This window comes from Callithrix jacchus, chromosome 8, assembly GCF_049354715.1.
Source record: "Callithrix jacchus isolate 240 chromosome 8, calJac240_pri, whole genome shotgun sequence".
NCBI classification, from domain to species: Eukaryota; Metazoa; Chordata; class Mammalia; order Primates; family Cebidae; genus Callithrix; species Callithrix jacchus.
Window position 1 is genome coordinate 103,268,521 of NC_133509.1, and position 25,069 is coordinate 103,293,589.

The 25,069-nt window shown below is 41.7% G+C and overlaps 1 protein-coding gene across 12 annotated transcripts in view; it reads left to right on the forward strand.

The window, feature by feature from the left end:
- Positions 1 to 25,069, forward strand: part of RAD51B (RAD51 paralog B) — a 642,672-nt gene that overhangs the window by 435,264 nt on the left and 182,339 nt on the right. For all 12 annotated transcript variants that reach the window (XR_004729965.3, XM_035260799.3, XM_054240085.2 and 9 more), the window contains one exon: positions 11,482 to 11,578. Coding sequence is in view for 11 of the 12 variants with exons in the window: in XM_035260799.3 (XP_035116690.1) it covers positions 11,482 to 11,578 (97 nt within the window). In the remaining variant the exon portion in view is untranslated. The remainder of the gene's footprint in view (positions 1 to 11,481; positions 11,579 to 25,069) is intronic.

Here is a 25,069-nt window from a genome sequence, read left to right on the forward strand (position 1 = left end):
TTTTTTCCCACCTGTGAACCCCTAATACAGATCACAGTGTTTGTGTCTCTACCACATTTAACCAGCTAACTGCTTGTTCTTATTCTATTCTTATGTGACAAACTCTCTTCTGAAACTCTCGTCATCACATTTCAGCAGAAGTGAAAACATTAGCAGAGTGGTTGGTGGCCAAGACAGAAATAGAACCCAGGAGTCTGTGTCCTTTCCCTTGCCATATCTACTGGAGCATGGTTCCTCCGCCTGAAGACTCAGTGTTTCCATTTCTAACAAACAGAATTCTAACAGTTGACTGGTTTCTTCTTGCTACTGAAAATTTGTTTTATACTTAAACATTTTGTACAGTATTTTTCTTTATGAATGATTTTGCATTAAACACATGGGACTTGGTTAACCCAATATCAGTAAATGCCTTATGCTGAGGAAATTAATCCACAAATATCCATGGAACCATGAGTTTTCATGTTGAGAACCTTTTTATGTGATGGAAACTGGAGACTAGAGAGCCAAGCAACCTGGTCTGAGTCTGGGTCCCCCATGTGCCAGCTATTGGAACTCAGAAAACGCCTCAATTTCTCTGAACCTCGGTTTCCTCATCTTCAAAACCGAGATGATAATGTTTACCTCCTAAGTTGTGAGGATGAAATAAGCCAATGTATCTCAAGCAGTTGATGAGGGTCTGACACATAGGAAATGCTTAGTGAACCTGAGTTTCCTTTCTTCCCCCTATCCTTGAGAACGGGGTCAGAGGTGTAGAAATACATAAAAATCTCATGAAATGGATACTACAAATGACATAAAAAGTCTTGTACTAAATTACTTGGTATCGATTCTAAAGTCAGAGTATTAGCTAGGGCAAGGTGGCTCACACCTGTAATCCCAGCACTTTTGGAGGCCAAGGCAGGCAGATCACTTGACCCTTGGAGTTTGAGACCAGACTGGGTAACACGGGGAAACTCTGTCTCTACGGAAAAATAAAACATTAGCCGGGTGTGGTGGTACATGTGTGCCTCTAGGGGCGGAGGCAGGAGGAATGCTTAAGCTCAGGAGTTTAAGGCTGTGGTGAGCCCCGATTGCACCACTGGATTTTAGCCTGGGTGGCAGAGCAGGAGCCTGTCTCAAAAATATTTGGAAAAAAAAATAAATAAATAAAGTCTGAATATTAAGAAGTGAGAGAAAAATTAGAGCTAGAATAGTTAGCAAAGATTTCATGGAAGAGGTGGGATTTGAACTGGCCCCTCAAAGATGGAAACTTATAGAGTAAAAGAGGCTATTTCCAACTGGGACATTTGGGATGGGTAAACTGTGAGAAGTAGAGAAATTAGAATGAGAATGTTACAATCCTTGGTTTTCCTACTGGAAGAACTGAACTCAATAGAATAGTAAGTAAAAGGATAACATTAATATTTGTTAGGCACCTGTTCGGTGTTAGGCACTGTCTTAAGTGCTTCATATGCTAACTCATTTATCCTTAAATAGGTAGGATTGCTATGCCAATTATACAGTTGAAGAAAGTGAGGCACAGAGAGATTAAATAATATACCTGAGTAGGTGTGGAATAAATAATCTACAACTAGTAGGCAGTGGAGCTGAGATGGAAACCCAGGGGATCTGACTCTGGAGCCCACCCTCCTAACCCAGGACAGCCGCTTTGGTCACTTCCCAGCTCCCCTCATTCTGCATTGAGGGTCAGCTAAGACCATTCTGTGAACATACCCTGGGAAGTAAAAAGTATGTGTAAAATGACATGGTTATTCTTATTAAAGATGTCATGAGAGACAACGAATAGCTACCTGGAAATGAGGGAGAAAAATTACAGTGTGGCACCCACAGGCAGTTGTACTGGGCAGGTTTAGGCAATGCACAGCATAGGTGCCTCACCATTATCTTTAGCGACTCTGAGTCCTGAAAGCCTCACATTTCCCATTTGGAGAGTGTCAAGGAGCCATTTCCTAGCTACTAGAGTGAGTATCCGAGACTAAAAACTTGTTTGGCTTCTGGCAGTAGAGCTTGTGCCTCAAGTGTGATCTGCCTTCGACCAGGACATACTTTTTTTTGAGATGGGAGTTTTGCTCTTGTTGCCCCGGCTGAAGTGCAATGGCATGATCTTGGCTCACTGTAACCTTCACCTCCCTGGATCAAGCAAATCTTCTGCCTCAGCCTCCTGAGTAGCTGGGATTCCAGGCACCCGCCACCATGCCCCGCTAATTTTTTGTATTTTTAATAGAGACAGGGTTTCACCATATTGGCCAGGCTGGTCTCAAACTCCTGACCTCAGGTGATCCACCCGCTTCAGCCTCCCAAAGTGCTGGTATTACAGGTATGGGCCACTGCACCTGGCCTCATGGCATCCTTTTTAATGGGCTTGTACCACATGACTGGGAGTTTGAATGTTAGTAACCATAATGGAAGATCTCCACTCCAAGAGCATCACCATGGGAGGACGCCTGCCCCAACTCATGTAAATATTTAGCCATTTCAATGTATTTGCTCTGGACCTAGTCTTCTTTTGTCTCTCCTGTGCTGACTCTGCTTAATTGTAGGTTATTATTGTGTGTCCATATTGATGTCATTTATTTAAGTACAGACACAGATAGCATTGCTTCAGCTGCCCCCACCCCTCCTTTTAAAAATAGCACCTTACACAATATCCCTTCCTTGACAAAATCAAATAATTAACTTTTATTCAAGAGTATATCTGATGAGGTGGCTAACTTGGAAATTTGTTCCTAGGCAGACCTGTTAACCTCTGCTTGAACACATAGCGAGTGGACTTTGCTCCCATTTTATGCTATAGAATAACTCTGGAAGTAGAATTGGTTGCACTTCTCCAGGCACTGAGTTTGGAGAGCCCTTGGTGGTTAGGATGCCGTTTGTGCTGGTGGCACAGAGATACAAGGAGTCAGCCCAGAGGTGTTCACCCTCCACTGGAGGTTTGTCAGAGGCTGGGTGGGACCCAAGGCTCCTCTGCTTCAACACTGCTCTACTATAAGCCACTGGAAGTGTAGCTGAGGCTGAAGGTTATCAATGTTGGTATTTATCAGGTTGGACTCCCCCAAGTGCCATATTTTCGTACCTGCAAGGAGCAAGTGACTCAACAGAATGGTTTTCTTGGTATCAAATGAGTCTAAGGAGGGGAAATCACTTAATACCAGTCGTCTGTGATGGACTGATCACAAAGCTGTGTCTTTCTATTCCTCCTTGCAAATCAAAGGGAGGGGAATCCCCAGAGCCCAGGAGTACACATGAATAGAAAGCACCATCAAGTAATAAAAACACCTAAAAAGGTCAGCAGAAATTTGCGGGGGGGGTCGGTGCTGGAAATTCACCTCCTCTGCCTTTCTGTGGGACTCAGTGGGCAGTGATCAGGTAGCAGGAAGGGATACACGCTACGTGCCAAAGCAAATTGGCCACAGGATATGTACAGTGTGGCAGAAGGCTGGTAGGATAGTTTCTTTCATGTCCATGTGAACCTCAGAGTCAGCTGACTGTTAGCCTTGTTCTCTTCCAGGTTCTGGCTGGCCAGAGACTTTTTTGGGCCTCATATTAACTGCAAAATCGCACACAGTTGGTGAATGTACAGTTGAAAGCTACTGTGGCTACATTGTCACAGTTCACCAATTGTGCATGTTACTTCCTGCAGTGGGCCCAAGATCACTGACAGGATGCCACCGGGGTTGGACTGAAGGTGGAAACAGCACACTAGCTTACTCTCTGTGGCCTCTTTACAACTGCCGGCCCCATCTGAGATCTGGAACCAACACGTGCTAACCTCAGCCCACTGGAGCCTGTGGAGCAGCCGGCAGTGGAACCAGCTCTCCACACCTATGTCTATGGCATGGTAGCTGCCAGCCCACAGTTTCCACTGCATGCCCTTGTGTGTGCACCCCAAGAGAAGTAGGCCAAAGAGAAAGCTGCCCTAGGGAGCCACATGCTTATCTTGTGTGTTTACTTTTGCCAAATGGCAGACGCAATTCTGCTTCAACACATTTTTTTCTGAACTCAGTGGTCAAAAGTAGGACGGAAGCACTACTTGCGTCAGCTCCCTCTGTGATTGAGTGTGTGCTTGTGCAAAGCTGAGGAGTTTTTTTCACCTCCTCCATCTGCATTTCCTCAGATTGAGCCACTCTTCTTTAGGGACTTCCCTACTAGGCAGAGTGTTTCTCTAGCTTTGCCTATGGATTTCACAGTGAAATCTACAGAAGAGCTTTCTCCTCAGGGCTGATAATACGAGGTGTGAATTTATTAAGATTGAAAGTATTCTCACCATAAACACAATTTATTTCAAGTTGTTCCTTCATCCCTTTTTCTACCCACTTTTCCTTGGCTACCGCCAATTGGTTCTGTGTGGGACGAGTTTCTTAAGGTTGAAGATAAGAAGCAATGCAAAGATGGAATTTTTAGTACCGCCCTCATCCTAATGTGAGTGAAATATATGAAACATTTATTCTAAGCAGACACATTATAACAGCTGTAATACATTCATTCTCTGCATATCTTTTGTAGACTCAACACTTTTAGGTACAGAGAGGTTAGGAGAATTTCCCAGAATTACACAGGTTAGTGACAGAGCCAGAAATAAAAGGCTTCCTGACTCCCACACCCATGTTTTCTTCAAGCAAAATTGAAGTTTGGCTTCTTCTCTACAAATATTTCACAAGAAAAATTCCCCGCAGCCTTTCAGATTTTCCCAAAAACAATTGTTGTGCATTCCTTCAAGATGGAAATGGCAGGCTGGAATATTGAAACCTTATCAGTTTTTTATTCTAGAATTGACAGTTGATATTTTTTGAGCCGAAGCTAAGATAAAAGTTGTTTTTTTTAAATTGTGGAATGATTTTTTATTTTCTAGAGTTTGGCAAAACTAAGCCAGCCAATAGTAAAACCAGATTTGTTTTTGTGATGCTCAAATTCCAAAATATTTTTTGTGAATTTTCTTCTTAACAAATATTGGGTATCTCTTTCCAAAACTGAAAATGGCTGGGAAGGGCTTGGGGTGGGGAAAGACGTGTGTCTGCGAGCATGGGTTTTCTAGACCTACCCTGTTCCCACTCTTTTCCTTCTGGCTCTTGCCCTCATTGCTTTCCTTATTCTCGTTCTTCCTCCTGTCTGCTCCTCACCTTCAGCTCCTACCACAGCAGACAGGTTGGGGCAGACACCGTCATGGTTGGGGAGCAGGAGGACGGCATGGGGAAAACCACTCCAGGCCTTTCTCTCAAACCTTGGTGATGAAAGGACTCAATGGACCTGAACAATTTCTCACAGGAAAGTTCCGGTCTCTGTCTCCTTAAAAGCAAAGCATTCAGTAACCCTTAACAGAGCCAGGATTAAAATTTGAATTTCTGACTTATCCCAGGCGTTTGGATAGAAAGGCTAGGTCACTGTCATATATGGCAATTAGGATCACTTCAGATACAAAAGTAACATTTTTAAAGCTGTGCCTTAAGCAGAGAGACCGTTTTTAGTACAAAAAGGAAAAAAAGATTATGCCTTCAGAGCTGATGAAAGGCAGAGGCTTGTCACTTTGAAAGCATTGGATTTAGCGCCAGGCGGGTTGGTGAGTAGAGTCAGCACCCACATTCTCTTTTTGCCTCTCTCTCTGGCCACCCAGATTATCCAGGGGCTGCTGTTTACTTGAAAGCCGGAAGTACCAGGATGGACTATCACTGCACCTCACTATCCTGGCCCAGTTAAAGTGATTTTGAAACTTCCTGATGTGTGTTAGATTGTGGCAGGTTTCTGCCAGTGAGTGGACGGGAGGAGGAAGCAGGTGTTTTATGGGCTAGAAATGCCCCTGAGATGCCTGAGGTTGCTTCAGGAATCCCCTAACCCAGCCTACCCCTTCAACTCTGTTGCACAGAGACATGAGTTCCATGAAAAGCTTTAGTTTCAGAACTTCCCATGGGCCTCGGAAATGATAACCACATGTTATCAAGGGCCACTGAAAACCACCAAAAATTTGTCAGAATTCATATAAGATTGCCTCACATGCTTGACTTTCATAGAAACGGAAGCTAATGACCTACTTGATTTGATTTATGGTATTTATTAGCAAAGTCTGAAAAGAGTCTTATCACAAGATTGGTCTTGTTACAGTGTAGCATCTTGACCATCTTTCAGTGTATTTCTGGACATTAGATTTCTTTATTTATTACTTTTATAGATGGAATTCTCTAGAGCAGGACATTAAGGCTTGGAGAAGTCACCTGTCAGTAGGTCTGAGCTGAGAGTTTCTCTCTTCTCTTGTGCCCCATGTTGCTTTAGGGAGGAGGGCAGGCAGGGAAGCCTGCAATCTGTACTATTGGTATTAGACAGGTGACACCAGTTCACTTGGTAGAAAATGGGTATTACAAAATTTGCTTCTCAGCTGCCCCCATAGAAAGCTCAATGATGGCATTTGGCAGATTCTTAGGTCCTTTAAAAATCTGACTTTAATCAGTAATTATATTGCTGATCATGAATATCTCTTCTGCTAACCAAACGGCCAGATATCACATTCCAACCCATTCTATCCTTGGCTGACCACAGACTTCCTCTTTGTCACCCACCAAGAATCAGGTAAAATGAGCTGCTTCCATCAAAGGCTGTGGCTTCAGGCCTGGCAGTTTCCTACTCAGGCCTCCAGGGCTATCCCATTTTCTCTCCACTAATGCATTCTAGTACTCATGGAAGGCTCCAGTATACAAAACGGCTATTCATGGAGGCCCCCAACAAAGATATTTCTAACCTTCAATGTAGAGTAGGTCAGTATAGATGTGTACAGTGGCCCCTTAAGATCAGGAACAGTAAGCCTGAGCAGAGGGTAGGTGTAGTCTGGGTATAGTCTAGTCATAGCATAGCTAAATAAAGATTGGTCAACTAAAGGCAGAGGGTCTGCACTGGGTACACAGACTAGCAGAGAGTTAGGCTCAGTTGGCCCAGTCCCCTGACTGATGACCAGCTCATTCCACTTACCTGCTCTTAACTCAAGGTTTTACTGCCTTAAGCTACCTTTTTAAATACTTAGTGGAAATAAATCAGGTATCTTTGTTTGTGTGTGTGTTGGTTGGTTTTTCATGGCCAGGAACCTCTGCCTTCTGACCAAAATGACATTGATTTCCTAGCCTTCTGCCTTACCAGTTCATCTCATCATTAACTGGTCCTCTCTATCTCTTTTCTCTAGCTTATACATCCTGCTGTCTGTGAAGAAGGGCCCGCTGGGTTGTTTATGAATCTATACCCTGTATTTCTTTTTTAAAGATCTTATATTTTTCTCTTAAACTAAGTGTAGATATTTGACTGAAGTATGCGGAAGGGTTGAGTAAGATGTACTTAGAGAAGCTACATAATGCAGAGTAAAACTGGAAACCTGGGGGCATGGCTATTGAAGGGAGAAATCTCTCCCCATCTTCCCTTGTGGGAAAGTATTAAAAATGGGACTCAAGGTCTGTGTGACACTATATGAAAGGCCATTTCATATACACGTACACCTCTGTAAGCAACCGACGTTGAAGAGGGCAGTGCAAAGAGGCTTAGGAGTAAGCGGTCTCTCATACATAAGGTTGAGTTGAGACAGAACTTACTTTATATAACTTTTAGGGTTTCTTGTTCCTTCTAGTAGGTGGATGGTATTCTTCCTCAAGAGAAGCTGATTAAGTTGGATTCTTTCTATTCCTGGCTTCAGACCTAATCATGACCATTAAAAATATATATCTTTTCCTTTGTCCAAAAATCCCACTCTAGTCTTGCATTGTAATTGCTGGTGTGTAGTTAGGGGTATGTTGTATGTTTTCAACAAGCCGTATTTTAGGGAAATAGCAAAAATAGCATATGTACTTTCAATTAAATTTGTATTGTTTTTGAACATATTGACAGCAAATGTTTGTTATTTGTCAGCAGTGGGCTATATGCTATATAAAATGGAATGAGGCATTGGTTTCACATCTAAGCAAGCAAGATATAAATCAGCAAAGGATAACTAATGACAATGATGGGGTAACATTCGCCACAGGCCAGGTACTGTGCTAAGGACTTTCTATGCATATCCAGCTGTGAATCCTCAGAACCATGTGAGCTAAGTATTTTTATACCCAGAGAGATTATGAAACTTGCCCCATATCACACAGCCAGTAAATGGTAGAACGCACAATCTAAGTTCAGGTCTGATTCCAAAGCCCTTGTGCAAACTGCTCTTACACAAATTTAGTACTGAGCATCAGAAGCCTCAGTCTTTCCCATGGAGCAAAGCAGCAGGAAAACCCCCTGAAGTGTCTGTTAGAATTCACTTTTAGAAACCAGATCATGGTAAGACTCTGTTCATAATTTGTAATAGTATTTCCTATGTTATTTTAAGAGTAGAGTTTTCAAGTCTCCTGATTGCCTCAGAAGAAAATATACCTATAGTCTTCTGCCCAAGTTGTGATGAGTGTAATCATTGTTTTGGGAAATGTGTTCATTCTATCCTTTTTGCTGAAAATAGATTTAGAAAGCCACAGCAACTCATAAGATGGCATGATTAGCAAAGCCCTGAGTTTGGTTGCTATGTGTCCCTTTGGATTTGGCTTTAAGACTCATAATTAAAAGGGGGAGGATTATTAGCAAAATCAGTTAGGAGCTTGTTCTTTTGCCATTGGGGAGTGAAAATATTTTCTTCCCCATCTACTGTTTCACCAGAAGCAGAAATTATGCTGGGTATCTTTTGAAGTACATCTGTAGTTCAGTGTTATGTTCTGTAGGGTATCATTTCATTAGTTCTGTACAATAAAACCATCATCTCAGTACAAGTTTCCATTACAGAACCAGTGAATTGAGAAAAAGTGGTCTACATATTTTAGTCAATGCCTCATCATTGAATTTGTAAGTTTCTAGAGACATACAGTACCTTTATATCTTGATTTCCCCCATGTATATGGTGACATGCTTTGCAGGTAGGTATTAAGTAAGAAATTTTTTCTCATTACTATTAATTATGACATTGGAGTCCCAGTCATTTTCACCAAGCCATCATTTAAGAAGAATCACAAAAATATTAGAGCTGACATATTTAGATCTCTCAGAAGTTCCACATTTTTTTTTTTGCTAAGACAAATATATTATTCAGTTCATTGGTAGGTAAAGCATATAGTGTTTTTCAGAGCAATGTCAGTATCATATTGGCCTTGATTTAAATAATGACTATATTTTTCTTACTAAGATTTTTACACAAATTCTTTGCAGTTAAATCAAACTTAGGAAAGACTAAAGTAGGTACAAATGATCAGGTACCAAAGTGTATCCTGATATAGAAAATTGTGATTTAGTGTTCTATTGTTAGAACCAACATATGTCTGGAGCCTATGACATATACTAATTTATTAACCTGTATATCCTCATTCTGAAGGAAATAATAACAACAGCAGTTGCTTCTATTTATTGAATATTTACTATGTGCCAGATACTTTAAGTACCTTACATTGATTATCTCATTTAATTCTCATAAAACTTTCATAAGATAGATATTATTTAACCTATGAACAAATGAAGCTCATAGGTACACAGAGAAATGGCCGGGCATGGTGGCTCATGCCTGTAAGCTCAGCACTCTGGGAGGCCAAGGCAGGTAGATCACTTGAGGTCAGGAGTTTAAGACCAGCCTGGCCAACATGATGAAACCCCATGTCTACTAAAAATACAAAATTAGCCAGGTATGGTGGCATAGGCCTGTAGTCCCAGCTACTTGGGAGGCTGAGGCAGGAGAACCCAGGAGGTGGAGGTTGCAGTGAGCCAAGATTGCGCCATTACACTCCAGCCTGGGCAACAGAGTGAGACCCTGTCTCAGAGAGAGAGTGTGGAGAGAGAGAGAGAAATGAACACAAGTACTTATTTATACTCATATAGTGGAATAGTATTTCAAGGAGGCTACTTGACCGTTTCCAGCCATTTTAATTGAAGACATAGGTGATTCTCACTGGTCGATGGAAAGTAGCAATACAAAAGAATTATGAGAGATAAGATTAGCAAATACTGAGTGGAATCCTGCAATATCTGATTACTACTGTAGAGTGACTGGAGGCTCACAAGCCCAGTGGGCACACAGACCTTAAAAGGTTGTCTTTGCTATTCAAGTACTTCATTTCATTACCTGACCTTGCTGTTTTGCTCCCTCTCAGCCCTCAATTAAGCTGCCATTGATACAGGATTTATAATGTGTCACTGGTCCATTCAGGATACAGTGACAGAGGTGTGACTGAAAAGCTGGATAATAAAGAATGGAGGTGATTTCCATTTCTGTTCAAATCAGGTGGCAACAACCGTAGCTGACCTTTGGTTCAGCACAGTCCAGCTAGGCAAATATTCCAAGCACTGAACTGTGTACTAAATGCCCAGTACCCTTTTCAGAAGGGACATCGCCTCTGAGTGACCAAGATGCTCATAGTTTCTTCCCATGATGAGAACATCTAAACCTTGGGAAATGATTGTGGTATTCATTATGTTACAATTTTCCAGAAAAGAATCTGTATTTATTTTTCCTCTAGGCTTCTAAACAATAAGGTAGATTTTACAAATGAGAATTTTTTAGGAATAGTTTCTTGACTATACCAAATTTGAAAATATTGTGTGGCATTGGATCACATTAATTAGGTAATTTTAAAGTCCTTTCCAGGAATTTTAAATGTTATGACCTCTTTTTTTGTATAGATAGGATTATGTTAATATGTCTTAAATACATAGTGAGACTTTGAACTTCTTTTGTTAGAATTCAGCTATTTAAAAGAGGAGTGTTATTTATTTAGAGTCAAACTCATTCCTATTTCACAAATTTGGAAATAAAACCCTGACTTTCTTTTGCTTTTTCTTTTTTTTTTTTGAGACAGAGTTTTGCTCTTGTTGCCCAGACTGGAATGCAATGGTGAGATCCTGTCTCACTGCAACCTCCACTTCCTGGGTTCAAGCGATTTTCCTGCCTCAGCCTTTCAAGTAGCTGGGATTACAGGCATGCACCACCACACTTAGCTAATTTTGTAGTTTTCGTAGAGATGAGGTTTCTCCATGTTGGTCAGGCTGGTCTCGAACTCCCAACCTCAGGTGATCTGCCCGCCTCAGCCTCCCTAAGTGCTAGGATTACAGGCATGAGCCACTGTGCCTGGCAGATATAATTTTAAAAATTAAAGTCTGATAAAATGTGTACATGTGAATTTAATTGTGGTTAGCTGTCTATTATTTAACTGATATGATAACACGCCTCAGTCCCAACTTACACAGCATTTAGAATGAATTGATAGAGGCTTTACTCTGAAACAAGTCATTCTATTTCCTCAGTTTTCTGGGTTTTGAATAATTCTAGGCCTTGCCAGATATTCTGGCCTAAAGATAAAGCTGGTGAAAGTCAGGGCTGGGGTTTTCCTACCTCTGTATTTATCAGTCTTCTCCTAAACCACAGTCTACCTTTTGATAGTTCTAATAATTAATTTGATCTTTTCTGTCTTTATTCTCCCTTGCCCCTCCCTTCTCCCTGTCTGTTCACAGGTTATCTTGACGAATCAGATTACAACCCATCTGAGTGGAGCCCTGGCTTCTCAGGCAGACCTGGTGTCTCCAGCTGATGATTTGTCCCTGTCTGAAGGTAAGGAATCCGTCCTAGAGAGGCTGAAACTTGACACTGACATACAGCCCCACTGCTTCTCCACCTCCTGTTGAGAGCTGGGAGATATGGCTAATAGGCCCTGGCCAGTGAACCCAGCCAGAGCCTGTTGATTTAGGTTTGGCCACCTTTCCTGGCATCTGATCTTATACTTGGGGAGTCTCTTGCCCTGCCTCTATGAGTGACATCCAGTTGGAGGCTAGTCACTCCTGTGTGGGCTATTTCAGGTCCTTAGAATAAGGGCTGATTAATTGTTAAATGATTTTGTTTTTGAGACTGATGCTCAAAGGTTGACTTTACCAGTGATCCCATAGCAATTTAGCCTTTTCTTTGTGCTGAGCTCCTTTGGACTAAAAAGTGTACATCAGTTTCATGTGCCAGAGATATGACATTCCTAATCAGCTTGACAGAAGATTAAGAAAAAAATCTCCACGTTGGTAAATCTGCAAAATTTTCTCCACCCCCTGCTAGCAAAGGTCAGGCTGGCTATGATTTCAATGGCAATAAGATTTACGTAGCTGGGGAAATAACATCAGTAAACCAGAGGGTGGTTTCTAGTTTTATTAAAAGTGCTTACTTGACATTTTTGAGTTGTTCTCCTTATACTCTAGTATCTTTCATGCAGAATTCTGCAGGCCGGGTAGATGTGCATAGCTCTTCCAGACCCCTCCTCCCTTTCCACTTTCTGAGAATCGTTCCTGATGGAATACAGGAGACTTTTAGGCCTAGCAAGGCTCCTGACTGACTGCCTAGGTGGTCTTCTGCCCATCAACTTTGCTTGATGGTCTTAGAAATTGCAAGAACCACACCTCTGCTTCTTAGTGGTGGCTTTAGGAGTGAAAACGAATGGCTTATTCATGAAAACTATAGGATTTGTTGTGTACCCTCCTTCTACATAAAGATGCTTCATCATAACCCCCATCAACGGGGCCGAAAACCTGAATCAAGTATTCCTCCCTCCTGAAACTTTTCTCATCAAATCTGCTTAGTACTTCTTTCCACGTATCTTTCCTTGGTCCCCTCTTTTTTGTAATGTGTGTTGTGATCAGCTGGTTTACTAAACTCCCAATTGGATTATTTTAATAACATCCAGATTGACCTTCCCAATGTAGCCTCTACCATTTCCATTCTGCCACTACCAAATTGAACTTCCCCATCTGGCGTCATTCTACTATGATGCTCTCCTACTCAGAAATCTTAGAATTTTTTTTTTTCCCTGAGAATGAGCTAAAATCAGTAAGCTGTTTTTAAAATATTTAGGGATTTGGGGTTTGTTAGCTTGAAATCAGCCATGGTAAAAGTATTTATACCATGGAAATCAGCAAATGCTAAAAATCAGGTGTTTTTGTTTTGTTTTGTTTTGTTTTTTTTCTCCTTTGGTTGGACTGGCTTCCAAAACACCACTGGATAATGTTAATGCTTTTAACCCTTCATAATCTGTCATTTCCTTTCTATTCAAATTTGGTTTCTGCCAATATCTTAGGTGAAGCTCCTATGCCAAGCGTGCTGCTCTTTGCCTGCTCCTCCCCACTCCCAGGTCCATGCCTGTGCATAGACAGCTCTCCCTCTCCAGAACAGCACTTCCCTTTTTCACTTCCACTGCCTCTTCTCATCCCACATCCACTCCTTTGAGGCTTATTTAAAGACTGCCTCTTTCACGGAACCTCCTTGCCTGTGGTCTCACTCTCTGTTTTTCCTCTGTGGCCGCTCTATCTGCTCAACTATATGAAGAAAAGAAAATTAGTTTAACTTTTCATGTTTTTCTGCCTAATTGGCAGATTTTAAAGATACAACCACGTCATATTCTTTTGTATCCATGTTGTTATCCAGTGACTAGCAAAATTCTAAGCACATACTAGGCAGTAAATAAATGCCAAATGAGTATCACAGAAAATACTTCAGAAGAACAGTGATCATGAGGATCACATAAAGCAACTATGAACATTGTTAAAAAGTGTTATAATTATTACACACACACACACACACACACACACAAACACACAAACATACATGCACATATTTATTCAGCTCTGAGGAGGAGACCAGAATAAACTTCTTCCTTATTTGAAAACCAGTAAGTACTTTTCTTTGTGTTGCCTTCCTGGTTTATCTTAAGCAAAGAAGAAGAGCAAATCACATAGAAAAGAAATGACTTTAAGGCTGCAGTGTAACTGCCACAAGAAACTCCTGATATTGTGTTGACAGCAAAGGAAGAGTTACTAGCTTATCCTCCCAGAAATCCAAGGAGGAATGGAAACAATTGGTTTTTCTAGATTTTTTTTCTTTGTACAGCTGAGCAGATAAAGAGGCTATGGAAATATATTCCTAAAGTCTATAATGAAGGTTTTTATTAGTGGATTAAAATGGACAATGTCTTAGAACATTTATACCCATTCAAATATATTATAATGGCTGTTAAGTTCCTATGATTTACACACACACACACACACACACACAAATTGCTCTGTTTTGTTTCAAGCATTCGTTGTATCAGCTTTGCCAATGAGTTATTAACTGCGGTGTTGGGCAGGCCTTTTGATTACTTGGGTCTCAGTTTCTTCTTCTGTTACATGACAGGTTGGATGAATAGAAGACTGCTAAAGTTTTTTCCAGCTCTAACATATAAGATCATGAGGTAGGTCTGAAGGTCAGGAGCATTCACCCACTGATGGGGTTTTAATTCTGATTTACAGAGTAGGAAGATTGGCTGTGTTGCTGATGTTGCCCTAGATTAACTCAATCAAAAGGATCTTTCTGAAATCTTAGCGCTGATACTTTGGCATACCTTGCAGCAGCCTTCCCTCCACGTGTGTTTTCTTTTTCACTCTGTGTACACTTCTGGTCTTACTTGTCTGTCCCTTGTTCTGTCTGCCTCTCTCCACACAAAGGTATACAAAATCAGAAGTGTGTGCAAACCAGTGAGAATGAGAAACACACTGGGTTGGGGTTACTTTGTAACTCTGGTCAATTTGCATAAGTCCCGAAAGTTCTGTTCTCCCAGTAACTTGTGAATGGAATAGTTTGTGAAAGGCAGGCTGCACACTGACAAGCACACTGCACATGTGAGGAAATATTTTAAGTAAACAGAGAAAATTCAGTGTGTCCTCTCATTCCTTCTCAAGGCACAAAGCTCAGGGCAGGAGCAGTGCCAGGAAAGTCCTTGGCCTTTGGGGTGTAATTCTCCCTTCTTCGACTCTCCCACCTGGGAGCTGGATAACTCAACAGTGGAATGAAACCTCGCTGAAGGGAATTATACCATGATGTCAAGCAGTGAACATGAGTCTACTTAATCCAAGCCAACAACTCAGCCACACATTTAATAAGGGTGGGGGCGGGGAGACCCAGCAACACAAAAACAAAGAACTCTCAACTTTACAAACACTGGGAGGGCAACAGCTGGTCAGCCGAGATTAAAGGAGCGTGAGAGAGCACCTCCCATCTCCTGACTTCTCCTCCCCCATAGACGTCCCTGCAGCCAGCCAGGGCTCGCTTTTTACAGCCCTGTGCGGATGACCTTGTTCCAGCTAAGATAGGAGCTCTTTTGATCTCAGCAGGGGGATGCTCTGGGCCTGCAGCTGGCAGATATTAATAGTACAGGATCTGTTGGGGTGGAAGAGATCTCTCAGTTGGGCCAGGTCACTTGTATTCCCTCCTCTGCATCAGAGCAGAAGGAACTTCATTTCCCTGGATCAGCCCCTGCTGGGTACTACTCCTCTTAGGTCAACTCAGATCATTTTATCACTGGCGCTCTTGGCTGCTTGTTCTCACCCCACAACTGTTTTCAAGGGAGCACTGTTTAAGCAGTGCACTGTGCACTGCAGCTGAAATCTATTACAGGACAAGACAGACCTCGGGCCCACCCCATCCCAGTGTGTTTCTCGTGCTCACTGGTTTGCACACACTTCTGATTTTGTATACCTTTGTGTGGAGAGAGGCAGAGTGAGCAAGAGGCAAGACGTGAAGTATATACAGAGTGAGAAAGAGGCAGCAGTACAGGAAGGGGAGATTGTTGCAGGTATGCCAAAGTACCAATGCAAAGATTTCTGCAGGTCCTTTTTATTGTGTTTAATCTAGGATAACATCAGCAACACACTCATTCGTCCCACTCTATCAATCAGAATTAACCCCTATCATTGGGTGAATGTTCCTGATCTTCAGACACACCTTAAGATCTTAATTGTTAGAGCTGGAAAAGACTGTAGCAATCTTCTAGTCATCCACTCTGTTATTTAACAGAAGAGATGGGGGTAGAAATAAGGACTTTTTTGGTTGTATATTCTATATTGTTCTAGACTAGGCACTTTGAATCACAGTATTTTCTTCTTCACATTTCATTTTGTTGACAGAAATTCAGACATATAGTTTATTGTAGAGTTCTGTGCCTAGTTATTGACACTGTTCTGTGGCCAAGAACATGTTTCTTAGTCCTTGCCAACTCTTCCTTGTGGTCATTGGAGATACTAAGGATTGTTGGACCTCAGTCATGGGGAATATCTCTTTTCCCCATAGTGATTAATAGAGAAGGGATCTAACAGTCCAAATGGCCTAAGATGCCATATCCTATTCTGAAGTCACCTGGGATTTGAGCAGAACTGACTGAGTGCCCACCTACCATGGCACAGTTGGTAGGTAAGATTTGACGGATGATAACAGTGAGCCCTGTGCAAGACTGAAGCCGTAGACCATTGGCTTGCTTTCTTCTGATGATTGAACAGAGTAGCAGTTACTTCACTATGGTGACGTGGCCCACTTCAGGAGTTCCACATGGCTTTATGGAAAATAAGACATTATTAGGCTACCATCTTGGTGCATCTGGCATGTTGTATCCTTTTAACTGCCATTACTTGTTTTTGATAGATCATAGTACATAAACACTAAAAATGTAAAATGTGTGGATAGGAGATCATAGCACATGAAAACTAAAAATGTAAAGTGTGTGGATAGGTCAAGGAAAGAACACAAGAGAAATAGCAGTACTTCCTAGAACCAAGAGCGGTTTCTAGTTTTATTGTTGGGAGGCTTTCTGTTCTGGCTGGAGTCAGGGAAACTGATGGCTGACTTCATGTGCAAGAGAAGGTATTTGGGGAGTCATATTCCCTACCAACCCATCCCTGCAAAAAGCTGGAGTCCATTTGAAAGATTATATGCAAGTTTGTGGCTTGTGTTCTTTTTCAAAGTAAGTTCAACAAGGAAGAGCAGCTCAGAATGGTTGGGAGAAATCAGAGACTCATGGTTATGAAAGAAGCAAACTTCAAAGCGTGGTGTGAATTTTTAAGTCTTATTTCTTGCTTTCCAGCTGGATCTGCTCTGGATTTACTGCAGGATGTTTGAAAATGTGGCTCCCTGCTAATCTCAGACAGTTGCCATGATCAATGGTTTCTTTCATTTCCGATAAAAAACACTGGTGTTTCTATTTAAATTGTGTGTACTTTCAGCTTTATTATTATAGTTGTGATTTATTGTCCTTCATTACCCAAATTTGTAATCCATTAACCACAGACTTTGGGGTGCGTTGGTCAAGTTAGCAGAGATCTCTACACGCTTTAGCTCCTAGGCCCTCCACAGCCCAATCTCAAACTTAATGTTCTTTGGTTTGTGTAGGGCCATGTGCCAATGCGTATGAGTGGAGCGGTTTTAAAATCCACTCCTTGGAGGTTGGATACAAGTTGACTATAATTAGTACTTTGAAAGCCTAAGGTGTCACCATGTGACTGCAAAGTTAATATTCACAACTATGATCAACATTATTCACATTAGTGTTTCCATAGTATTTTTAATTGTCTTAAATGATGAATTTCTTAATCTACCTCAAGCAACTGAAGCATGAAGGAGTGAAGGGAATTGCTGAATGGCCACACAGTGAAAGGTTGTGTGCTGGGAACAGAAGTCAGAGCCCCTTCTGTGAAGTTTTAGATTTGGTTTACTGCTGCCTCTTAGGAGTGGATTTTGGATAAAAATGTTTAAGTGTCCTGGTGACCTTTCAGTTTTTGTTTCCAAAGCCACAGACTATATCAACACACACGATTTTATATGGTTCTATTCACAAGGGCACACGCCAACCAGTGCTCTACTTCCCTGGTATTCAGGAGACCATGGCACTTGACTGGGCATATGTCTTCCAGCAGCTGTTCAGATGCCGTGAAAGGCCTGATTTATAGAAAAAGATTAAAAGCACCAAAAAAATGTGTGGTATTTGGCTAGAGAAAGCCTAAATATTATGCGAGGGAGGGGAGGTTAGAGTTGAGAGGAGATGGGCACAGCCTACAAATGTCAGAAAAGCTGTAAATCTCAAAAGGGAGAGGAATGTGTTGAGGATTTTCAGCCTGGAGGCCAGGGGGCAATATAGCCTCAACTGGGAGATCAAAAGGAGAAAGGGAGCATTAAAGTCAACCACCAGGAAGTGCTTCTTGTCAGGAGCTTTGTTTTGCTGGTGGTAGTTTGCCAAAAGGAGGCACGTTTGAAGCACAAGATGCATTACAATCAAGTTAGATGAGAGCCAGAGAGGTTTCTTTGGGCAGCAGTCCTTGAGGTAGTTTGTGTGAGAGTTGGGCTAGCTTTGAAAGTACTTTCCCCTCACCCTCAAATCTTTTTACTGTCTAGGATTTACTGTCTAATTTCTCAAATCTGCACTGTTTGTTTTAAGCTCTCAATGTCAAGAAGGCTGGAGGGACAAAAACACCAAGCCATCTTTGTCAGTTGCCACAGCTAGAGAGGTGACGACAGGGCCAAGAGCCGAGAGAATGGGATGCCAAGAGGTGGTGTGATCCCAGAGGCCTTCAAGTTAGGACTCTCTGAGAAGAGACCCTTGTTTTTCATTGCTGCAGAGAATGCTATACAAAGGGCGAGAGGCCTCTTGAGTCACAGATTATAAAGAAGAAAAGAATGGCTGGTTTTTAGGGGTGGTGCCCAATGATGTTTAGTTTGTGTTGTAATGTGGTGTGAAGTGTTTTCAGATTTGTGATGTTTACTAGGATTTGGAGAAGGATTGTAACAAGGTCTAGCAAGGCAATCTAGCCCAAGGAGGGCCCAGTTGAGGTCCGACCTGGTTTCGGATATCTGTCCCTTCCAAAGCTGCATGTTTGATCGAAGAAGATGGATGATCTTCCCCAGATAGAGGAGGACTGTTCTTCAGTCAAAGATAGGGAGTGGTTGTGTTTCTCCACCAAAACCTTTATTCCATTTTCTCAAACTTCAGCACGCATCAGAATCACCTGGGGGGTATGTTAATACACACATTATGGACCATATATTGCATGCCTGGCATTGTATGCTTATTATCACATTCAGTCCTCACGACCACCTCTGAGGATGGTACAGTTGGCCCTCCTTATCCATGGGTTCTGCATCCATAGATTCAACCAACAGTGAATCGAAAAATAGGAAGTATGGAAAAAATGGATGGTCGTGTCTGTGCTGAACACATACAGACTTTTTTCCTTGTCATTATTCCCTAAATAATACAGTATAACAACTATCTACGTAGCATTTATACTGTATTAGCTATTGTAAATAATCAAGGATGATTTAAAGTATCCAGGAGGATGTGTATAGGTTTTGTGCAAATGCAATGCTGTTTTACATTAAGGACTTGAACATCCATGGATTTTGATGTCTGCAGGAGGTCCTGGAATTAATCCTCCACAGATAGTGAAGGATAACTATATTAATTATCCCAATTTTGTAGATGAAGGAACTGGGGCTTAGAAGGCAACACAATTAGTGGCAGAGTCAGGATTTCAACCCAGGGAGACTGGCTCCAGAGGTACATTTTTATCCACTAAGCTCTTTTGTAAGGATACAATTGAGATTATCTTGACTATGTATATATAGGAACTAAAATACTGCCAGATCACATGGGAATTGGGAAGGTTGAGACTTAGGTTATTCTCTTCATTTATCTCATCTCTGTCATGCCTTTCCATGACACTGACACTTGACTTTATGATCTGATTGACCCATTTTATCTTTCATACCTGGTAAATTCTGTTCATGGGTTGTCCTTTCATCCATTCAGCCATAATAGTAATATCCTTTCAGCAGGGTCCACTGATAAGGGGCTATATATGATGGACAGATTCTTTTTGAAGGGAGGTAAGTACCCAAACATAACGTCTAATAGAAGGACTTTGTTCAGCTGAGCAGACATTGTAAGTTTATTAAGCAGGACTGTGTAGCTCTGTTGGTCCCTTTAGTCATTTTCATTCTAAGCATCTTCTCCTTCTTCCATTTGTCTGTCTGTTTGTTTGTTTGTTTATTTAGAGACAGGGTTTCACTCTGTTACCTTCATTGTAGACTTCGCCTCCCAGGCTCAGGCTCAAGTGATCCTCCCACCTCAGCCTCCCAAGTAGCTGGGACTACAGGCAAGCACCACCATGCCTGGCTAATTTTTTTAGTTTTATTTTGTAGAGACAAGGTCTCACTATCTTGCCCAGGCTGGTCTCAAACTCCTAGCTTCAAGCAGCCCTCCGGCCTCTGCCTCCCAAAGTGCTGGCATTACAGGTATGAACCACCATGCCCAGCCCTCTCCTTTCAGATCAAAATTTTGGTAGAAGTTACCATCACTACTCCATGCCATCAAGGCAATATACTGTTTTAAAAATGAAATTTAAAAACATTTTCTTTTTAGCCCCAGATAACCTGGATCTTTCTTGATCTAATTTTCTTTATACAAATAATTAGCCCTTGAATTTGTCTTTAGATGGGGAGAGATGTCTATTCCATTTATCCCGAATCCACTGTACTCTAAACTATTATTATCAGGTGAGATATGAGGCCTTAATTTAACCATGTGTAAATTACCTCATATTCAGGGACATATAACAGAGGCGCATTAGCACAGGCAATAGCCCATGGTCAGCCATCATCTGTCCACTGCTTGAGCAAGGGAAGCTAGAGGAGCTAAGAGGGCAGCTGGATAACTAAAATATGTGCAGTAGAGAAGTCTGTGTCTGTTAGATACATCCTTTCCGTGATTTACAATATGCTAGACCAGAATTACTCTCTACCCTCAGGGGAGTATCTGAGTTTTATGGGTTAAATGCAGATGTGCCTGTGTATATATGCAGTGTTTGTGTGTGTGTGTTGAGGGTGGAGGTTCCTGTGTTTAATAGAAGGTCTTTTTAGGTTATGATGTTGATTTTTTTTTTAGCCATACTTCCATCTAATAGGTTCATCAGAGCAACTAAGATAATCACATTTCCTGGCCCTGTCATCTCCAGCTATAGAGGATGAATGAAATCCCAGTGGACAGGGTTAAGGAGACAAACTTTGTTTTGCTTTAAAATATGATATTTAGGTAAATGAAGCTAGAAAAGTATCAAAATAAATTCCTTCTGAGCAGATATCTAGACCAGAGATAGAATAAGCAACTGAAAACTTTAAATGTAGATCCCAGAAAATGAACAACAGTGAATAAGTGGCTGCCAGAGACCAAGGGTTGGGTCCAAGGCCAGCCAGGAAGAAGGTTCTTGCTCCTTCAGGGACCAAACTAGAACTGTGTGAAATAGTTTGCCCTTTGACTGGATAATACAAAACTAAGGAAAATCAGCAGAAAGTCCTGTCTTAGGGTCATTAGAATGTAAGTTCTTTTTTTCTTTTTCTCCGCTCACTGCAACCTCTGCCTCCCTCATTCAAGCAATTCTCATGCCTCAGCCTCCCAAGTAGCTGGGATTACAGGCACGCACCACCATGCCTGGCTAATTTTTTTGTATTTTTAGTAGAGACGGGGTTTCACCATGCTGGCCAGGGTAGTCTCAAACTCCTGACCTCAAGTGATCCACCTGCCTCAGCCTCCCAAAGTGCTGGGATTACAGGAGTGAGCCACCATGCCTAGCCAGAATATAAATTCTTACAGGCAGGAATTTTTGTCACTTTTATTCAGTGCTGGATCCCCACATCTTAGACAAGTGCTTGACGATAATAGTTAATAAATACTTGATGATAATAAATAACTGTATGATGAATGGCAGTAGGCAATGCAGGGAACTATGTCAGAAAGGAAAGAACAGAAGCGGAACAGCTCAGCTTTTGAAGGAGTAATCTCCCACATTCACACAAGGGTGGTGACTGAGTAGCTTAGTGTGATATACTATGATGATATTCATTAGGCACCTACTGTCTACTAGGTCACGTGTTAGGCAGGTGCTGCGGACAGAGAGACAAAGGCTACAGTTCCTGCTCTTTGGGAAGCTCACAGTCAGGGAAGGGGAAGGGGCATGGCATATGATGGGCGAGTAAGCAGATGACACTTGGTGTCATGATGGCACTAGGTTTGGAATACTTCTGGAGGAGCAGATAGGAGTCCTAGCTTGGGGAGGAGGCTGTCTCAGAACTTTAGAAGAAGGAGGAATTTGAGCTGGATCTTGAAGAATTAACAGTAGTTCTTAAGAGGACCGAGAGAAGGGGAAAGCGCACCTGGCAGAGGGAAAAGCCCATGTCATGGAATCGAGGCAGGGTATAGAGCCAGGCAGGGGCCCGATTGTGAAAGGTCTTATTCCTCATGCTAATCAGTTTGAATTTTTTCCTGAGGGTGATAGGAAACCATTGAAATAGGGAAGTGACAGAATCATTTTGTAGCTGGAAGCACATAAAAATGTAACAACTTTGTGGGGTTCAATGATTACCCTCAACTTAGAAACAAATAAACTGAAGTGCAAAGTATTTCTATAACTTGCTGATGATCACATAACTAGTAATTAGTTGGCATTCAAACCTAGAGTCTGTCTGTAGCTTATGATCACATATTTCTGTTGAGAGGTTTCCATGCATCAGTATAATTGTAGCTGTTTTTTTTTAATATGTGCCCTGAAATCTCTGTACTGATAGTCAGCAGAAAAGCAATGTGTTTTAAGAGAAGCTAAAGCACTGCATTTGGAATCGGGAGACATTTGTTCAAGGGCCAGCTTTGCCACAAACCATCTGTACTATTTTGAGCAAGGCACTTAACTTCTCTGGACCTCAGTTCCCTCAGCTATCCTGTAAGCATTAGGGGAAGGTTGCAGCCCTTTCAGTTTGCTTCTTCTGTCACCTCTGTCTTCAGTGAGCAAATTGGTATGTTCTTTTTCAAGCCTCAAACAGGCTTCTCTGTTCACTTCTTAAAGAAGGCTGAAGCAACCCATCTATGAGCATTTTGGCACGTTCGTTTTGACCCTGTTATGGTATTGGGGATCTAGAGCAGCAATCTTTGACTATAATCCATTATTTTTTTTACCATATTACCCCAAAATATGGCAAGTTGCTGCTGTTACATAAAACACACCAGAAATAGAATTTTTCAAATATGAGGTAGGTTCTAATATTTTTCCCCACATCCCACTGAGTCATTGTGATGTATTCCCACCACTTGGTATAGTTCAAATATCTCCCTTCCTTGTTTTTACTGCAGAGCTCTTTACTGTCTCAAGTAGAGTGAGACTGAAAACAAAATTTGAGCACTGGGCCCATTCATTCAATTGTTCATTCATTTACACATTAAGTATGAGTCACCTATAATGTGAAATGCTGAATTTTCAGGAGGCCATGAAAACAATACCAGGCTTGGCCCCTGCCCTCTCAAATATAAAGGCTAATTTTAGTGTTTGTCAGCTTCATCTAGTTGGAACCCTAGAATTCTTGCGTACTGTAATGAATCTAAACTTTATATATAAACTGGCTGTATGTATTGCAATACAGTGGATAAGACAAAAAAAGTCACGAAAATAAGGAAAATCCAGAACATGAGACCCACAGACATGAAACACTGAAAGTCACATTGTAGTACAGCACCTAATGAATTGCCAGGATGAGAGAAGCAGATTTTTAATATCAGAGGCATTCACAGAGAGGAGAGATCATTGTGATCTTTGTGATGGAGGCTTGGACCATTGCCTTAGGATGTCAGAGCAGAACTAAGATGAACCCCCTGGTTGGTCTGTCCTGACTCACTGTGTCTGCAGTGCCTGGATATCAGCCAGCAGACCACCTCCATCACTGAGTTAGACCCACTTACAAAGTGACAGGCTATTAACCAGCCCGCTGTTCAACTGAGAACTCACCAGGCTGGCCATGGTAGCATGGTATAGGTTGGAGTGGCTTAGTGCCTGTGGTGGGTGACTGTTTTTCTTGTCTAGCTGTTTAATGAGCAGCCAATCAGGTAAATTGCTGCTTGGTTTCTCTCCTCTCTTCAGACACAAACAATTCAGCACATCCTAGTGGAATGGCCATGTTAGGGAACTGACTTTCTTGTGATGGTCATCTTGGTTCCCACTTTCTGCCCCCACACTAGGCTAGAGTTTGGAGGAGCTATTGAAGAACCTTGAGAAAACTTAACCTTGAAAGTTTAGCTATTCATCATCAAATATATTAAAAAATGTTTGTAGCCAAAGGTTTACTGTCTATGGCAGTTTTAAATATCGAAGTCATGATTTCGTTAATTTTCCCCTCCATTAAGGGTTGACTTAGAGAAGTAGGAGACTGCAATTCACAAGTCCTTTCTGGTCTTGTAACCAACTTGCACTTTCAAGTTCAGGTAATCACCTTGTTCTTTTCCATTTATTTACCCATGACTTAGGCTAAAGTTGCCCATGCCTCTGGTGAAATTCACAAACAAAACCACCTACCTGGGTTTCATATTTGTGAGAAATCATTTTTTCTCCATGAGAATGTGCAGTTCAGCTGAGACAAGGATGATTAATTCTACACATGAATTAAAACAAACCCAAGCTGAACAGCTCTCAGAGGAAATCATCTGAAATTGTTCTATGTGACCCAATATATCTTTTGACCAGTTTGCATTGGAAACCACAATGAGCATGGAAGAAATATAACCTTGATCCTTTGGCCTGATAAACATTCTTGCAATTCTAAATGTATCTAGAGTTTTTGACAAGTGTGTGTTGGAAAAATCGTTGAAAACACATGAGTTAGTAATGTTCTCTTTTAGAAGATGAACTTGCATGGCCGAAGTGAGATTCCAGTGGGAAGGACCTGGTAGAGAAAGAGTGGGAGAATGCGTGTTGACCTCTGGAGGGCAGATTATGGCATGCCAGGCAACGTGTTGTGCCATCAGGGAAGTATCTAGAAAGACAAGGAGACTCATGAGAAAGGAGATGACTTCTGTTGACAGGTCATCGTTGTTCAGACTCAGTGCAGATGAAAAAGGAAATCCAGAAACCTACATGACAGCACTTCTTGGATTGGATGAAAATATTGATTTTTTTTCCTAGCTGGAATTTGACAGGGTCAGTTCATGTCTGGGTTTTCAGCACTTAATACAGGGCCCTTTTGTTTTGGGAGGCGGCTGGACTGGTTTTTCCTCCAGGCAGGTGCACAGAGGGCGTTTATTGTAGCCTGAAACACAAACACCAAGCCCCTAGGCCCCGATCCACACACTCTCCAGTGTGGCTCAAGGAAATAAAGTGAACAATGTCTCTTGCAATAGGCGAGCACTGTAAATACCACTCCTGAATGAAATATTTCTTAAAACTTTGTATCCGT